Raw genomic sequence first — 15,607 nt, 5'->3', positions numbered from 1 at the left:
CCAACTTTGTGGGAAAAGTTTGAAGATGCTACCTTTCTATTCCTATGGTAAATGTTGGCACACCAGTACACAAAGCAAGGTCCATAGGGACATGACTGAGTGAGTCTGGTGTGGAGGAACTTGCCTGGCCTGCACAGAGCCCTGACTTCAACCCGACAGAACACCTTTGGGGTGAATAAGAGTGGAGACTGCGAGCCAGGCCTTCTCATCCAACATCAGTGCCTGACCTCATAAATGCTCTCCTGGAGGAATGGTGAAAAATTCCCATAAACACACTCCTAAACCTTGTGGACAAGCTTCCCAGAAGAGCTGAGGCTGTTATAGCTGCAAAGGGTGGGCAAACTCCATATTAAAGCCTATATATTAAGAATGGGAGGTCATTAAAGTTCATGTGTGTAAAGGCAGGTGTACTTTTGGAAATATAGTGTAGAGATCGAACCAAAGATTATATGTACCGTAAACACCTTTTCTACCCTCTCTGATCAGAACAAAAATGAATATCTTGAGTGAATTTGAAGAAATGCCGGCATCTGATTCCTTCCTAAGGGACTATAAAGACTCCCTTTGTGGTTTTGCACCTAAAATAAAATTCATGGTTATAACTGCAATGCCACATACCGAGCCATGTCGTTGCATCAGTGTCATTATAGTTCAGAACTAAAACTAGTTTTAATATTATTTTCAATTTTTCAATTGTATTGTGGGCTTAGAGTGAAAGTTGCAGCAGCTGCGGAGCCTCGTAATGTGATGCTGTTGGCTTTTTCTACGGTACATTACACAAGAGGCCCAAAGAAAAACAAATCATTACTTTAGGGAGTGTCAGTTACGGCACTACGGCCATGTGGCGCGTTTCCCTGAGGGTGATCCGGCTCGCAGGATCCTCATTGCTTAGGACCCGAGCGGATGGACCAGGCTGAGGGGACGCCCACGTAACACCTGGCTGAAGTAGATGGATGCCCATATCCAGACAGAGGGACTGGACCGTGTGTCTGCCTGGGGAGGGGTCACCAGCTGGGATCCTGAGCAGTTTCGCTGTGTGATGGGTGCGGCAACACACTGCAGGAGTGCATACATAGGTCCGTATTGTGGCACTCATGACTGGTTAGTGGCTAGAAGAAAACTGGGGTTCCACTTCTTGGCCTGGAGGTAGGTAAGATGGTCCTTTTAAGTGACCAGGAAAAGGCCTGGTTAGGTGGCCGAAGTGCTTCCTCCATCACTTTAAGTGCTCGGCATCGGAACAAGCCACCGTGGCAGATAAAAAGGGTTATAATTTATCATCTTCTCCTTTGGATTGGAAGGGTGCTCACCATCGTTTATGATGGTGAGGTGTTTGAACAAAAACCTATTACAGATGAGGAAATCTGCCTCATAAGAAGTTCCCCATGGACCATGGACTAGGAAGTCTGCAGTATGTTGTGTTTCGTCTTTGTGTATTTATTACATTATCCATTAACTTATGGCTGTACAGCCATCCCTTGTCTACCAGTGTAGGTAGTGGGTCATTCTATGCTGACAGCCCAGGGGTGTGTGTGTGTGTGTGTGATTTATCGCTCCATTGTTGCTCAGAATTCTCCTTAAACAGATTCATATTATGAAAAGATGAATTGCAAAATGAAATGTAATTTTGCTGACAATGTGGTTGATTGCTGTGTTTTTTTTCCTCTGGCTGTTTGTCACTCATCCCATTATGAAATATAAAATGCTGCGCTTTGGTTTTAATCAATAAGTTATGCTATTTGACATGTATTTCTTCAGATTGAAAGTTGTTGGCGTTTGTAACTGTAAATTCTGTATGATCTGCTGGATGGAAATGATCATTAATATTTATGTTCTAGTAGGGCGCTTACTAAAAAATTCCACATTAGCAATTACCTCAGTGTTTCACCAAGTGGGGAAGGCAGGTGCTCAATTCAGGAAAACCCCCATGGGGAGATCTTAGGATTGGTTAACAGGAGGGTTAGGAACAAGAGGCAAGACAAGTAACAGGTGTAGCTTGTCAGGGTCACGTTGGGGAGGGGGAGACAGGAGGGTCAGGCGGACATGACAGGCAGGATGCGACACTCAGCGGTGGTGATATGAGGGTCGAGCTGTCAGTCGGGTCAGTGACGAAGCAAGGTTCCGGCCGGGGACATACCAGCTGTGTGGCGTGTGAGGGGTGGCTGCGCCGCTCGACTACAAGCCCTCTCTCTATATCGAGTTTTCCTTTGATAACGGCCATTCATAGCAGAACGCTTGATCTCAATTCATTATAAATTTCATTTATCATTTATATTTAGTTTAGACGAAGGTTAAGAAACATTTGCTAAATTGTAATACTACTACTACTAATTATAATATTAAATTAAATTAAATTAAATACGGCATTCCCTGAGAGAGAGCAACTGAGAACTACTGTGCTGCACCTAACATTCTGTTAACTTGTCATAATTACAGCCCACACTGGATTTACTGCTCTAACTATACGATACACATGCAACCTCCACTTCCTGCTTTAGTTAACATGCTATTTCCAAGATGGTTAAAATATCAACTATTTATAAGTTTTCCAATTCTTTGATATATATATACCTTGTCACGATCGGTGCACAGGTAAAATTGGGTGAACTACGGGTTTAATTAGGGAACAGGGACCATAGAACACGAAACCACACCATAACTACAATGACGGACAGGGGAAACAGGTCAGACCAGGACTTAAGACAAGACGAAGCATGGAAATCGGACAACGCTGGAGACAATCAGGGAAGCACACGTGGGTAATCAGGGGGTGTGGCACACACGAGGAGCCGACGAGCCGGGAATGACAGAACCCCACCCCCAAAGGCACACTTCTCCGGGCGTGCCAGGAGGAGGCGACGGACGGGACACGGGAACCGGGACCTGGAAAAGAATAACAAAGTTAACGAAGGACGGGAAACAGGACTGAAGGACAAAACAGAGCTAGCGACAGGACATAAGACAGGACTTGGCAAAAGACTGGGAACGGAGAGAGACAGACAAGAAAGGGAGAAACAGAGGGAACATGCAGGACAAAAGGAGCAGGAGTGAACATCGGGGGACAAGGAGCAGAGAAGGACAGAACAGAAGGACGAGGAGCAAAGGACAGCGGGACAAAGACTGGAGCGTAGGAAGACAAGGAGGGGGAACCAAGGGGAGACCGAGGGAGCCCCAGCGGGCTTCGGGAGGCAGCCGGAGGGGCTGCAGGCGGCCGGAGCAGGAGGGGACCTCGGAGGGGCCGAGGAGGGAGGCGGACGGAAACCCAGGGATGGGGACAAAGGAGCTGGAGGGGACCTCGGCGAGGGCAAGGAGAGGGGGGGAGCTGCAGCAGGCGGCGACGTCTTCCGACGCGCTGAAGATGGGGGACCCGCAGGCAACTGAGGAGCCGCTGTCGGGGAGCCCGCAGGCGACCGACCGGGCACCGGAGGAGGGAGTAAGGCAGGGTGACGAGGCTGTGGAGGGGGACCTGCAGGCGATAGCCGACCTGGAGGGCCAGGACCCGCAGGCGCCAACCAAGCCTTAGCGCAGGCGAGGGAGGGCGAGCCAGGGGGCAGGGCGGGCGGGACCCCAGCCCTGCGTCTGTGTCCCCGCCCCTTACGGGACACAGACATTATGACCCTTGGTCGGGGTCGAGTTCGCCGGGGTGAGGACACAGGAGTCACAGGGGGAGAAGGGACTGGAGCTGCAGGTGGCAGGCGGGAGCGGCTGCATAGGCGGCTGCGTGGGCTGCACAGGCAGCAGCGGAGGCTTCTGCGCGGACTGCACAGGCAGCGGCTGCGCAGGCGACGGCAGCTGCTCGGGCTGCGCAGGTGGCAGCGGCGGCTGCACAAGCGGCAGCGGAGGCTGCACGAGTGGCAGCGGCGGCTGCAGGCAGAGGCGGCGGCGGCTGCAGGCAGAGGTGGCGGCTCCGGCGCGGGGTCCGCAGGCGGTAGAAGCGGGGGGAGCTCCTCAGGCTCTGAGGTCGCAGCAAGCAGCGGAGACAGCTGCTCAAACCGCACTGTGGCCCGGTGTGTTCTCCGGACTGGTGAAGCTGCCAGGAGAGGCAACTTAACCGAGCTGGGGGCCATTCAGGGTGATCGGGGAGGTCTCCCAGTCCTCTTCCGGGAGGGACTCCGGGATGAGGGCACACGCCCCCAGGGCGATCGTTGGGGCGATCTTCGGTCCCTTCTTTCTCTTCCTCCGGCTCTTGGCAGTGGCGCGAGGTGGAGCTACGTCCGCAAACACAGACGGCGGAAGAACTGGTTCTGGCTCGCGGGGAGCGACATAGCCCAGCGCCGGACCGAGCGCTATCTGACGGAGACTCTCGCGCAGCTCCTCAGCCAAGTGCGCGTCCAGGTCGAGGGATAGCTCGTCGAGGGTCTCTACTCCGGCGGATGAGGTTACACATGTGGAGATCCTCCTTGATGCCGGGTCGGGATAGCCAGAACATCACCTGGTCTCTGAGGCGGATGTAGTCCTCCTCGGAGATGGACTTGTTTCTTGGGTCCGTCATTCTGTCACGATTGGTGCAGAACCTTGCGGCGATCGTGCGGGCAGGCATGCAAAGACTAGGCGAGACAGGCAAAATCGGGCAAACTACGGGTTTAATTAGGGAACTGGGAACAGGGACCATAGAACAATACGAAACCACACCATAACCACAATGACGGACAGGGGAAACAGGTCAGACTAGGACTTAAGTAAGACAAGAGGAAGCATGGAAATCGGACAACGCTGGAGACAATCAGGGAAGCACACGTGGGTAATCAGGGGGCGTGGCACACACGAGGAGCCGACGAGCAGGGTCATGACATACCTAGATACTGAAACCATTTTGAAATGTCAGTTATGTAATTTTGCTGTTTTATGACTATCGAAAGATGACTATCAGTATAACTATCCAGAGATCTTTCATCTGTTTTTCGGCTGAGAATCAAAAACAAAAAAAAAATGTGCTCTAGATGAGGCGCCACTGTGGTGAGAAGGGAGCTGCACGTGTTACACAGGCAGTGTGGCCACTCTGATCTGGTAACATGGGCCCCCAAATGAAAATCCATCCTTTCCACAGCTGCGACGCACATAAATCATGCACAAATAATTATAAATAAAATTTCAAAATAATTAGCTGGCTGGTGTGCGATGCCTTGTGTTACTGTGCGACCAAATTCTTGCTTGGGGAAGTCGCACACAGTGCACGGGTTTCACCAAAATAAGTTTTGGCTAAAAGCTTCATTTAACTGGGTTGCCTGCAGAAAAAAGAAGCATCAAAATGGTCCAGTGGCACTGAGCACTGCAGCTCGTAGTTCAAATAGTCACTGAAACTCATGCCAATGATTTTTCTAATTGCCGAATAGTCTGTCTCTCTCATACACATGTGTGTGTGTGTGTGTGTGTGTATGACTGTGATTTGTCATAAGGATCTGGCTGCAGAACACTGGGTGACCTCCAGTGCAGGGCTGGAACTCACATGACCTCAGACATGATGTTATGGAAACTTCAGGTACAGAGGCAGCACGTCCGCTACGGCTAAGGCCAAATTCAGGGGCTGCTTCGGTCAAAGGACACAGTCAATAAAGGCGTAGCCTTCGTAGGCTGCATTCTTTCAAGGTTGAACAGAAAACACTGTCAAATGGGACCATCCGGCTTATGGATAATTTCCTATTTGCATCGCCGGCTGTTCCCACCCTTACCTTTGAGTGACGAAGAGTCGCTCCTATCGCTTACCCAGGATACACCAAATTTACCTCTGTGCAATGGATCTTGGGATATATTGGGCTGCAAAGGATCCATCAGGAGGACCCATTTCTAGACTGCATTTGAATGAGGCTTTGAACTGGGACAGCTTTATCACACTGCTGTGACACATTCGGTTTGCAAACCTTAGAAGGGTGCAGTGCCTGAACTCAGGCACAGCCTAGGAGACTCAAAACCACAAAACCTCTACAATAACGCTAGATATGATGTTAATGAAACACTGCGAACTGACTTCAATTGTCTCTTTTGCAGTATATTTTTGCTATTTTGGTGATATTAGTGCCATGTTTCGAATGGACGTTAATAATCTCATTTAAAGTTACAGGAAGCAGCTTAGTCTAATTTAAATTTGTTGTCAGTGTGAAATTCTCTATGTAGCTTAAGATATGATAAATATCCATCTTCATAGTTTTAAATGAAACAAAGTAGTATCTATCCACCTCTTTATTAGGTCTCTCTAATAGCACCATGCCTGAACCAGATGTGGAGCTCATGTCATACTCCAGTGTTCTGCAGCCAGACCCATGTAGAGGATGCTGCAGACCTGGTAATGTTTCACGGACCTGTGGTTGAGAAACATTGCTCTGTTTCTAAGGGGAACCAAACTAAAAGGAGAAACAGCTAAATGAATGTATTTCTCTCTCTCTCTCTCTCTCTCTCTCTCTCTCTCTCTCTCTCACACACACACACAGACAAATATTTCAATAATTAAATGTGCCATTTTATTTTAAAATAATGCAATAAAATTTAGACCTATTGCATTTCATAATAATGATGTAGCTTCAACTTAAGATATTTCAATTGTGTTTCATAATAATGTTGTGATTTTCTTTAGACAGTCATTACTAAAAAATGTTCCACAGAGTGCAAATGTCATCACCAATATAGTTCAATTATATTTGACACTGATGTATTTCTGAATGATGGTTGTCCAATCCAGCTTTTAATTTCACAGTGCCACTTTTCGTTATAAAGTTGCACCCTGTCAATGAGTTTTAGGAGAGTGGGACTACAGTACCACTACCATTCTGACAAAATCACAGGTCTTTTAACCCCCAAATGAATCAAATTATGAATCATAAAGCTGCTACTCTAATATCTTTAAACGCAATTGCTAAATTTAGAAGAAAAATATTTATCAGGTTACGGGAAGAATATTTGTTCCTCCTACATCTTACGGGAATTCTGATTAGCAATGCTGATACTACACATGATGTATGCAGACAGTTTACACCAATAGTAACAGACATTACTCAGGAAAAAAATACCTGACACCTTAGGTAATTTGGGTTGCAGTAAATTGAACTAATGTCTTTAAAAACATTTAATCAAGATTACAGTTAAAATAAGAATGAGTTTAACATCTTTAACCAGTAACCAGGACTTGACGTCTTAAAGTCAATTTAAAATAAGACTTAATATCGTATAGTTAGGGGTGCCGCTAAAGACATTGGGCCCCCAAGCCAGATTTATTGGATTATGTTCCAAATGTTTTAGGGCCGCAGTCAGTCAGGGGCCCTTGCAATCGTCCTAACTTTCCCCCGTTTTATGGAACTCCTGTACAAAGCAGGCATGCAGTCACTGAGTGTTCTTCATTAGCTACAGTCATTCCCTCAAAACTGTGCTTACATCCCATTTCTAACAAAATATATTTTAGAAAAATATAAAATATAATTTAACATAATGGCAGCATGGCTACATCACGAAGTGATGCTGAATGCACTTCAGTTTACACAATAGTTAAAAAAAATATTTTAAAAACCTCTTAAAATAAAAGTCGACAAAAATTTGCGAGAACTCAACTTTATTGGATAAACAAAAAATATACAGTATATATGAAAAGGCTATGAACATTGTAAGCTGAAATAAACATTGCCAGGCTTTCTCTTCCAGTTCAAAGAGTCTGCATGCTTTGAAGGACAATCACACAAGGCAAATTATTATTATTTTTTAAAAAACACTTAATTTCTGACAGTAAGTACAGGTTAAACTGAACAACAGAAAAAACTGAAGGTGTTCTTTGAGATAAATGACTAAATCTCAAAAACCAGTGGCGGCTTTCATTCATCCTTCTCAATCATGCTTTCAAGGTGATGTTGATGAAGGTATGCGATGCACACCATAGCCATTCAGGCAACGAAGATAAAAGAGAATGGTACATTTATACACATCTTTTTTACGTGTTCCTGCCCAGTTTCCAGACTGTTTCTTATTCTGTGTCAGAGTTTATTCTTTGTAAATGCTGAATTAAATGATCTCACGTTGGTTCAAGTTGATTATATCGCGGGACCGTTTGGAAAAACATCAGAGCATTCTACGTGCATTCCTCACATGGTGAAAGAAGACCCGTTGTCATTGTTGCAGCCATCCATGGACTTCCTGGACAGGTACATCTCCGAGGTGAACCCAGATGAGCGCCTGGAATAAATGTAGCGCTTCCCGAGGCACCACAAGTCCTCCATGATCTTTCGGAAATGGTTTCTGAACTTCACTCCTATGAAGGCGTACAGCACCGGGTTGAGGCAGCAGTGCAGGTAGGCCAGGCTTTCTGTAACGGCCAGGCCTTTCAGGATGTGAATCTCCTCTGAGCAATCCTTTTCAATAAACATGACCAGGGTGTAGTATAGGAGCGTGGCATTGAAGGGGAGGTGGCAGATGATGAAGACAACCACCACGGCCATGACAACCCTCACGGCCTTGTGTCGTTGGAAGTTCTTTGCCTGCAGCAGAGTTATGATGATGCTGATGTAGCAAAAACCCATGATGAAGAATGGAACTAAGAAGCCCATGACCATCTGCGTGGTGGGGATGGCGACTTTCAGAACCTTTGCAGTACCATTGTTGCGGAACCTTAGATAACACAGCATCCCTGGTTCCTCTCCAAAGATTTCACTTTCCAGTTGATCTTCAGACCATTCCTCATCGTTGTGAAAGTATTCAATGTCAGTATGAAAAGCGCCTTCGCTGTGTTTCTCACTGTACATGAATGTGGGCACGGAAAGGCTGAGAGCCAGCACCCAGACAGCTACGCAGATGATGCGGCTGTAGGTCATGGCCTTGGAGCGGATCCCAAAGGATCTCCTGGCCTGCACAATAGCGAGATAACGATCACCGCTGATGCAGGCCAGCAGCAGCATACCGCTGTAGAGGTTGACGCTGTAAATACCACGAAGCAGCTTGCAGGATGCGTCTCCCATGACCCAGTCATACTGCTCATTGTATATGATCAGCGGCAGAGTGACCACAAACATCAGGTCGGCTATGGCAACGTTCAGGAGATACACGTCTGTCATGGACTTGGCCCTTTTGTATAGTGTGTAGGTGACTATGACCAGGATGTTCCCCAGGAGGCCCAGCACACAGACGGCAGCGTGAATGTAGATTCTCGCCACATGAAAACCGTCCTGCTTGTTTTCCAAGTCACATGGCTCAACGAAAGAAGTGTTATTCATTTTTTCCCACTCAGGATTTTCTAGAATGAAGAAAAAATTTTTAAAAACACATATCAAAAAGAAAGCTCAGAACCATTTTCCACAAAATATTTGCAAAAAATGTGCAACCTCATGCATTAATTCTAATGTAAAAATTCAAACAGATACATATAGATAAAAGTCATATAGATACTCGTATGTTATCTTTTTAGGAGATATTCCTGCTCAATAAAAACAAATCCAAGCATTTCCCAGAAAGTATCATATACCACACAAGTATACCTGTAGAATGTTATTGCCCTGTTTCCCAAATACCACCCCCCACACACACACACACACACACACACACACACAGTCTCCGTATCCATGTTTATGGGAACGCTCCATTTATTTCTATGGCCAAAACCGTAATCCCCCAATCCAAACAATGACAACCATAAACCCTACGCAGCCTTACCTTTATCCATTAGTAACCAAACATAATACAAAACCTTTGCGCATTTTTATTTTGCTTTTTTGATTCCATTCACTGTTTATTTTTAATAAATTTGAGGTTATCCTTATTGGGGACTGAAAAATGTCCCCACAAGGTAAAAAGTTACACGTTTATATCACGTTGTGGGGAAGTCTGGTCCCCAGAGTAAAATATGTAGAAAATCGCATATAGACACAGCTCTGCCTATATAACTCTAATCCAGTATAATGACCTTTACATGTAATCCTGAGCACACACGTTGGTTAGGAGAAAAAAAATCATTCTGGAGATGAAAATTATGCAGCCTTTGCCAGCCTGACTGCTGGAGTCCCACAGTCACAATGTACATCAGGTCCAAATTACAATTTTTGCTGCATGATTAAATAGGAGAATATTTACAATATCAGTTACACCTCTGACAATATGATTTTAAATGGAACTGAAGTTCAGCAACTAAACATGGACTATGTATTCTTGGACTATTTTTTGTGAAAATATGAAAAATCTAGTGAAATTTGTGATAATTATCATAAGACGACAGACTTCACAGAGTAACACAAGAAGGATGTATTAAGTAATTGTCATATTCAGGAAAGAGTCAGAGAATAATTATTAGGATCCATGCATGAACTCAATTACATCAAAATGTATTTGATAAATTTTGCAAGCAGTTTGCATATGACTGTAGAACATTTAAAAAAAAATAGGTTTTTTATTGACATTTGATCTGGGAAATGAATGTGTCTTGCATTGATATTGCAATTGAGCTCCTTTCAACTTGTCCTACTTTCAGTAACAAAACCCAAACTCCTGTCCTACTTTCATTCACGGCACAAACTTTAATGCTGCCCTACATTTGACATTGAAACCTTGAGTAATCTCTGTATTTGCTAGTTATATGTAGCTACTACATTTTATATATATATACACATATATAAAAATACAGATCTTAGTCTGCACCACCACTGATACTGCTCATGCCTCGATGCTGAGGACATCCCTCAGTAAAACTGAAATACTGGGCCGGATCTAGTTATAGGTACAATAAGCAGTTACCTGGGGGCTCCAAATTACCGGTGCTTTGGACAAAGTGGAATTTTGAGGATCATAAAGTTTTCTTGGTAGGGAGGCCTCCTAAGTAAAATTTTGCCTATGGCCCCTGAAAAGGCTGAGCTGGCCCTGTCTAAGTTGCATTTCTTTCTTACGTTGTCCTCGCATGAACCGTATTGGCTCAGGTGTCCAGGCCGAGGTTTCTGAAGTACAGAAGCATGACAACTATATCAAAAGCAAAAGTCCCTATCGGGAAGCAGCATGCAGCTGCTTTTACAGAAAAGTATATAGGTCCTGAGCAGAGCTGCAAAGCTGCAGAGCCGCCAGTGGCTCATGTTGACAGGTGATGATGTTGACCCACTTTCATCTGCTCGAGTGACGGTACCAGGTGGCAGATCTTAATCTCATTAGCAAAGCCACAGCGTCCGGCCGGCACGTTGCCGTGGTGATTCAACGCCCATGCGGATGCACGACAGCAGCGTAGACAAGAGTGTCTGTTCTCCATGCTGCATGGAAACCGGTAAGATCCATTCAGGTCCTTCTGATCCTGAGATCATAAAGGCTGCGTCTTGCAAAGCCTTTAACATCTCAGCATAGAATTTAATGAGGAAAAACCTCACTTCAGAGCAAGACCCCAATAACATCAGCAAAACTCAAACCTGTTGTCACTTCTGAAGAAAATTCTTATTGACGCCAAACATTAAAGTCTATTCCAATATAAATAAATCATTTAAAATTAATATTTTGCAATTTTATCAGAATAAACATATTGAAAATCTTTTTATAGCATTGTTTGCATTAAAAATAATTCTCCTAAACATATTTTTCAAATTATTTCATCAAAAGGACCCTGCTTACTTTTAGATGAGACATTTTTCTCACTAAATATAATGTTTCATATTCCCCTCCTATACCTAAAACCACGATATAACCAATTGACAAACAAAATTTTTAAGAAAAAAAAAGGCCAAATGGAAATTTGTATGATCATCCATCCATCTATCCTAGTTAGGCTAAAAGACTATGATTATATATTCTTGAATACTTCAAATGTGAACATTTTTATGAACATCAGTTCATATTGACACGCAATAACAGTGTAATTGTGGCCTGAAAGGACGCAGTATTTCGGACAAACCTCAAATTCTTACTGGCTGTAATACCACACTTAATAGTGAGTCATGTCTATGTGGTATTGTTGTGTGGGGCATTGGTAAGCATTTATCTTCTTGCCACCAGGACATAAGAATACCCGAATATAGGTGTAAGGTTACTAGTTTAAGACATGTTCACTAGCTGTTTGTAAATGAGCTACTAGTATGAATGAGGACATCTGAAAATGTATGAAAACATGCAATCTTTGGCACAGTTACAATTTCTGTTCTTAGACACTTAGTCTGTTCTAAAACAAAAAAGTTTTTCAAAAGCTTAGACAATAGTGCAGCACAATAGTGTGGACATAGATAATCGCATGATTACAATGACTTCCCTGTTAAGCTGGAAATGTTATGTACTGTTTGTGGCTCAGCATGGCTTGCGTATACTAGAGAAGTTAAACGATATTTTCACTACCTACGCAAGCTGTTAAAAAAAAAAAAAATCTGTGTTGCAATACAAGAAAGTACAAGACTGAAGTTTTGTGTATCCTTGATTTATTTTTTTGTGAAAATACGATCTTAAAAAAACGCTGGTGAGGAAGCACCAGACGGGAACTTCGTAATTTATATCGTGCTCTTCAGATGTGTGTGTATGCTACAGAAATGTTTCTGCAGGAATACTGCCCTGAACTTCACGTTTCATACAATTCTGGTATGTTTGCACATACTGACAAAGTGACGCGATCCATCACAGTGTACAAGGACCAAAGGTGTCTTGATCACATCCGGGTGCTGATGTAGAGTCCTCAGTTGGGTCTGGATACAGAACCGGGTGAGTTTCTCATCGGGGATGGGGGTGAACGTTCTCAGATCACTCCCCAAAACCGAAGAGTCACTTAAATGTCAACTCACTGGGTAGGGTTCAGATACAGAAGGGAACTGATTCATTGTCTTTGATGAGGGCTGTATATCTGTCACTGGGTGAGCTCCTCTCTTTTTTGGTATCATGCTGATGATAATCTAGATGATAAAATGGCTCTGTGGTTTAAAATAACCACACAGAAGCTCCACAGGGCTTTCTGGACTGTCACACCTAGGTGGTCAGGAGTGGCAGGGTCGATAAGTGCACGGCAGTCTTATGAACTGAAGGGATGACTGTCAGAGACACACGCAGGACACCCTGCGGAACTGTCACTATCTTTCTGGATCTTTCTTGCACTTTTGAATGAAGGGAAGCAGCGGCGGTGGTGTTGGAGAAACTCGCTCACAGTGCAGATCCAGCACTGTAGCAGTGGAGTGCAGCTGCAGGTTCAGATATCTCAGCACAGATATATTTTCTTTAACTTATAGTGTTTCATTTTGGTGCCACCTTCATTGTTTTAAAACCGTCAGAATTCCAAGATATTTTCTGACTCTGTAAATATGACTCAGTGCACCAAATAAAGGTCACACTGAAATTAATGAAGAAAAAAAAAGAATACCTCGTTACAATTCATCACTGTCACTCGCTTGTGCAAAGACTACATCAAGAATCAATTAAAGGGCATCTCTTTGACAGAAGCTTGACGTAAAGTTGCTGAAAACAAAATTCAAGATTTACCAAAAATACTGCAATGTCTGTGTACTGTTTCAGGATTGCTGAAATGTAAATGCAATCTTAAATAGATTAACGGTGAATTTTAAGTGATTTTAAGCAAATGACAGATTATACAGTTATACCATACGCCTATAAAAAATTGTTTTATTGTGTCTTGTGCATACTGCGCTCAGACCACACAGGCTTATAAGACACCAATAGCTTAATAACATTTTATGTACTAAGGAGTCCTACGTAAATCATAGAAACCCATATTTTGTAAAACTTTTACCTCACAACTTCAACTCACTAACCTTTAAAAATAACCTAATAGCCCAAAATGGACAATTTTTAAGTAAACATATGAAGTGTGTGAAATATTAAAAAACAAAAAAAAGTGTCAATATATGAAATAGCCATATGAGTTATAGCCATAACTCATTAGCAGTAGCATAATAATTATTAGATGTATAAGATATGTAATGCTATCAAATTACATAAAATTACACTAAATACCATTATTATGCAATGTTTTATGCATGAAACCAGAGCATGACAGTATATGAAGGCAGTTCCATACTTCTAACATATTTAAATTTTATACAATAAATAATAAAAATGAGAACTTACCTACTTCCAAACGGGCTGGACTCTTATAACAGCCTGTATGGTGCAGAATTGCTTTATTTAATTTTTTTTGCCGTCCCCAGGAGCCAGGTTCACCTCGATGCTCTTTCTCTAATGAGCTCTCATGAAAGGGTGAAGTGAGACACAAGGTAGAAGCGCCTCATGTGCGTGTCGACGTCAGGACCACACAGACCTTTGTGAAAGAAGCCTCTTACGGCTTAACCATGCTGCACGGCAAGATAACCATCCCGGATCTCATCACCATGAATAACAGCAGAAACAAGCCACGGTCCGAAAGTCTGAAAAGGTGATTCTGCTGTGTGAGGCCACTAGTTTCTCTCAGGCTGCTTAAATGGAAGGAGACTTTACTGGCTTGCGGGTGAAAATGATGACATTTGCCAGTGGTATCAGACATTCTAAATGGGGAACTTAAGGCGCAAACAAAGTTTTGAGCGCACAGAAAATATTTTCGGTTGTTGAAGAAAAAAAAAGGCAAAAGCCACAGAAGGCAAATAACACCATTTCTGACAATTTGGCAGAAGAGCGACATGCACAGAAATCTAACATGAACACTGCGTACATGGGTGGTCCGGAGAAGCAGAAACACACCCGGCTCTTGTTGGGGGCTTTGGGGGCATTTACTGAAATGTGCTCCACCGCAAAGAGAAATTACTTGGTTTTCCCCCTTAACAGCCTTTTCCAGCCCTCGATGGTGTAAAACTCTGAATGAAAACAATGAATCAAAGTCTCTCACTGGCAAACATACTAAACAGTTACACATCACTTTCATATAGTGATTTAAGTCTGATTTACCTAAGAAAAAAATAACAAAATATAGATTTCACCCCAAAATCCAGGCAGATTTCCCTGCCTGTCAAAGGCCTCAGGTCTAAGGTTGCCAGTCATTTATCATGGACATCCCATGTTGGGCTTCAACCGCATTCACTGCAGACTGTCCTCATACTGCATGAGAAGGTCTGGCTGTGTCTACCTGCCCTTCCGCTGGAGCAGTGCTTCTCAATCTGGTCCTCGGGGACCCAGAGTCAGCCCACATTTTCCCAGGAGCTGGGAGGGAGCAAATACATGGACTGACTGGGGGATCCTTGAGAACCAGACTGAGAAACACTGGCCTAGAGGAATGACCGTTATGAGGATGTGGGATATTCATCTCCCTGGGGTGGCTGCTGGCCCCTGATAGACATCACACCTCCCACACGGCTACTGCTTGCGGCGATGGTGGCTTTCACACACATCTGAAACAACCTGAGGAGTCAGACAGAGCCTGATTTACCCCCCTCCCACCACCTATACACGCTCTGAAAGTGTTTTTGTGTTTGCGTCATTTATAAAGACTGGCGTCCTTAATCGACATAACTGAATTGACTGAAATGAATTCCATCAACTGCATCTTCTCACAGTCAGTTTGCATGCTGTGGATTTTGATTCATCACTGAATTTTCATACTTGATCAGGCTTGATGCTCCTTAAAAAGCCTCAGAGCTACTTCCATGAAACCCAAACCAGAAATAGATCTTTTTCTCTGCTGTGCCAGATGTGTGCAGCACCTCACAAAATCCATTTTTTCTTGCAAAATCTGCAACTAATTACATGCTCGGCAAAT

The 15,607-nt window shown here is 43.8% G+C and overlaps 1 protein-coding gene across 2 annotated transcripts; it reads right to left on the bottom strand.

The window, feature by feature from the left end:
* Positions 1–7,517: 7,517 nt before the first annotated feature.
* On the bottom strand, positions 7,518–15,590 carry ccr6a (chemokine (C-C motif) receptor 6a). Of its 2 annotated transcripts, none has more exons than XM_048985403.1 (2): positions 13,990–15,590; positions 7,518–9,202 (listed from the first exon to the last, which is right to left on the bottom strand). In XM_048985403.1, exon 2 carries the CDS (start codon positions 9,180–9,182, stop codon positions 8,058–8,060), a length of 1,125 nt encoding a protein of 374 aa, XP_048841360.1. In that variant the 5' UTR covers positions 9,183–9,202; positions 13,990–15,590; the 3' UTR covers positions 7,518–8,057. The 2 variants fall into 2 exon arrangements, with proteins under 2 accessions (XP_048841360.1, XP_048841361.1); XM_048985404.1 differs by having other exon boundaries at positions 13,994–15,590.
* Between the last annotated feature and the right edge of the window lie 17 nt (positions 15,591–15,607).

The sequence above is a fragment of the Brienomyrus brachyistius genome, chromosome 19 (genome assembly GCF_023856365.1).
Source record: "Brienomyrus brachyistius isolate T26 chromosome 19, BBRACH_0.4, whole genome shotgun sequence".
Taxonomy (NCBI): domain Eukaryota; kingdom Metazoa; phylum Chordata; class Actinopteri; order Osteoglossiformes; family Mormyridae; genus Brienomyrus; species Brienomyrus brachyistius.
The sequence above is the reverse complement of the archived record's forward strand: the minus strand, read 5'-3'. Positions and strand labels throughout refer to the sequence as shown.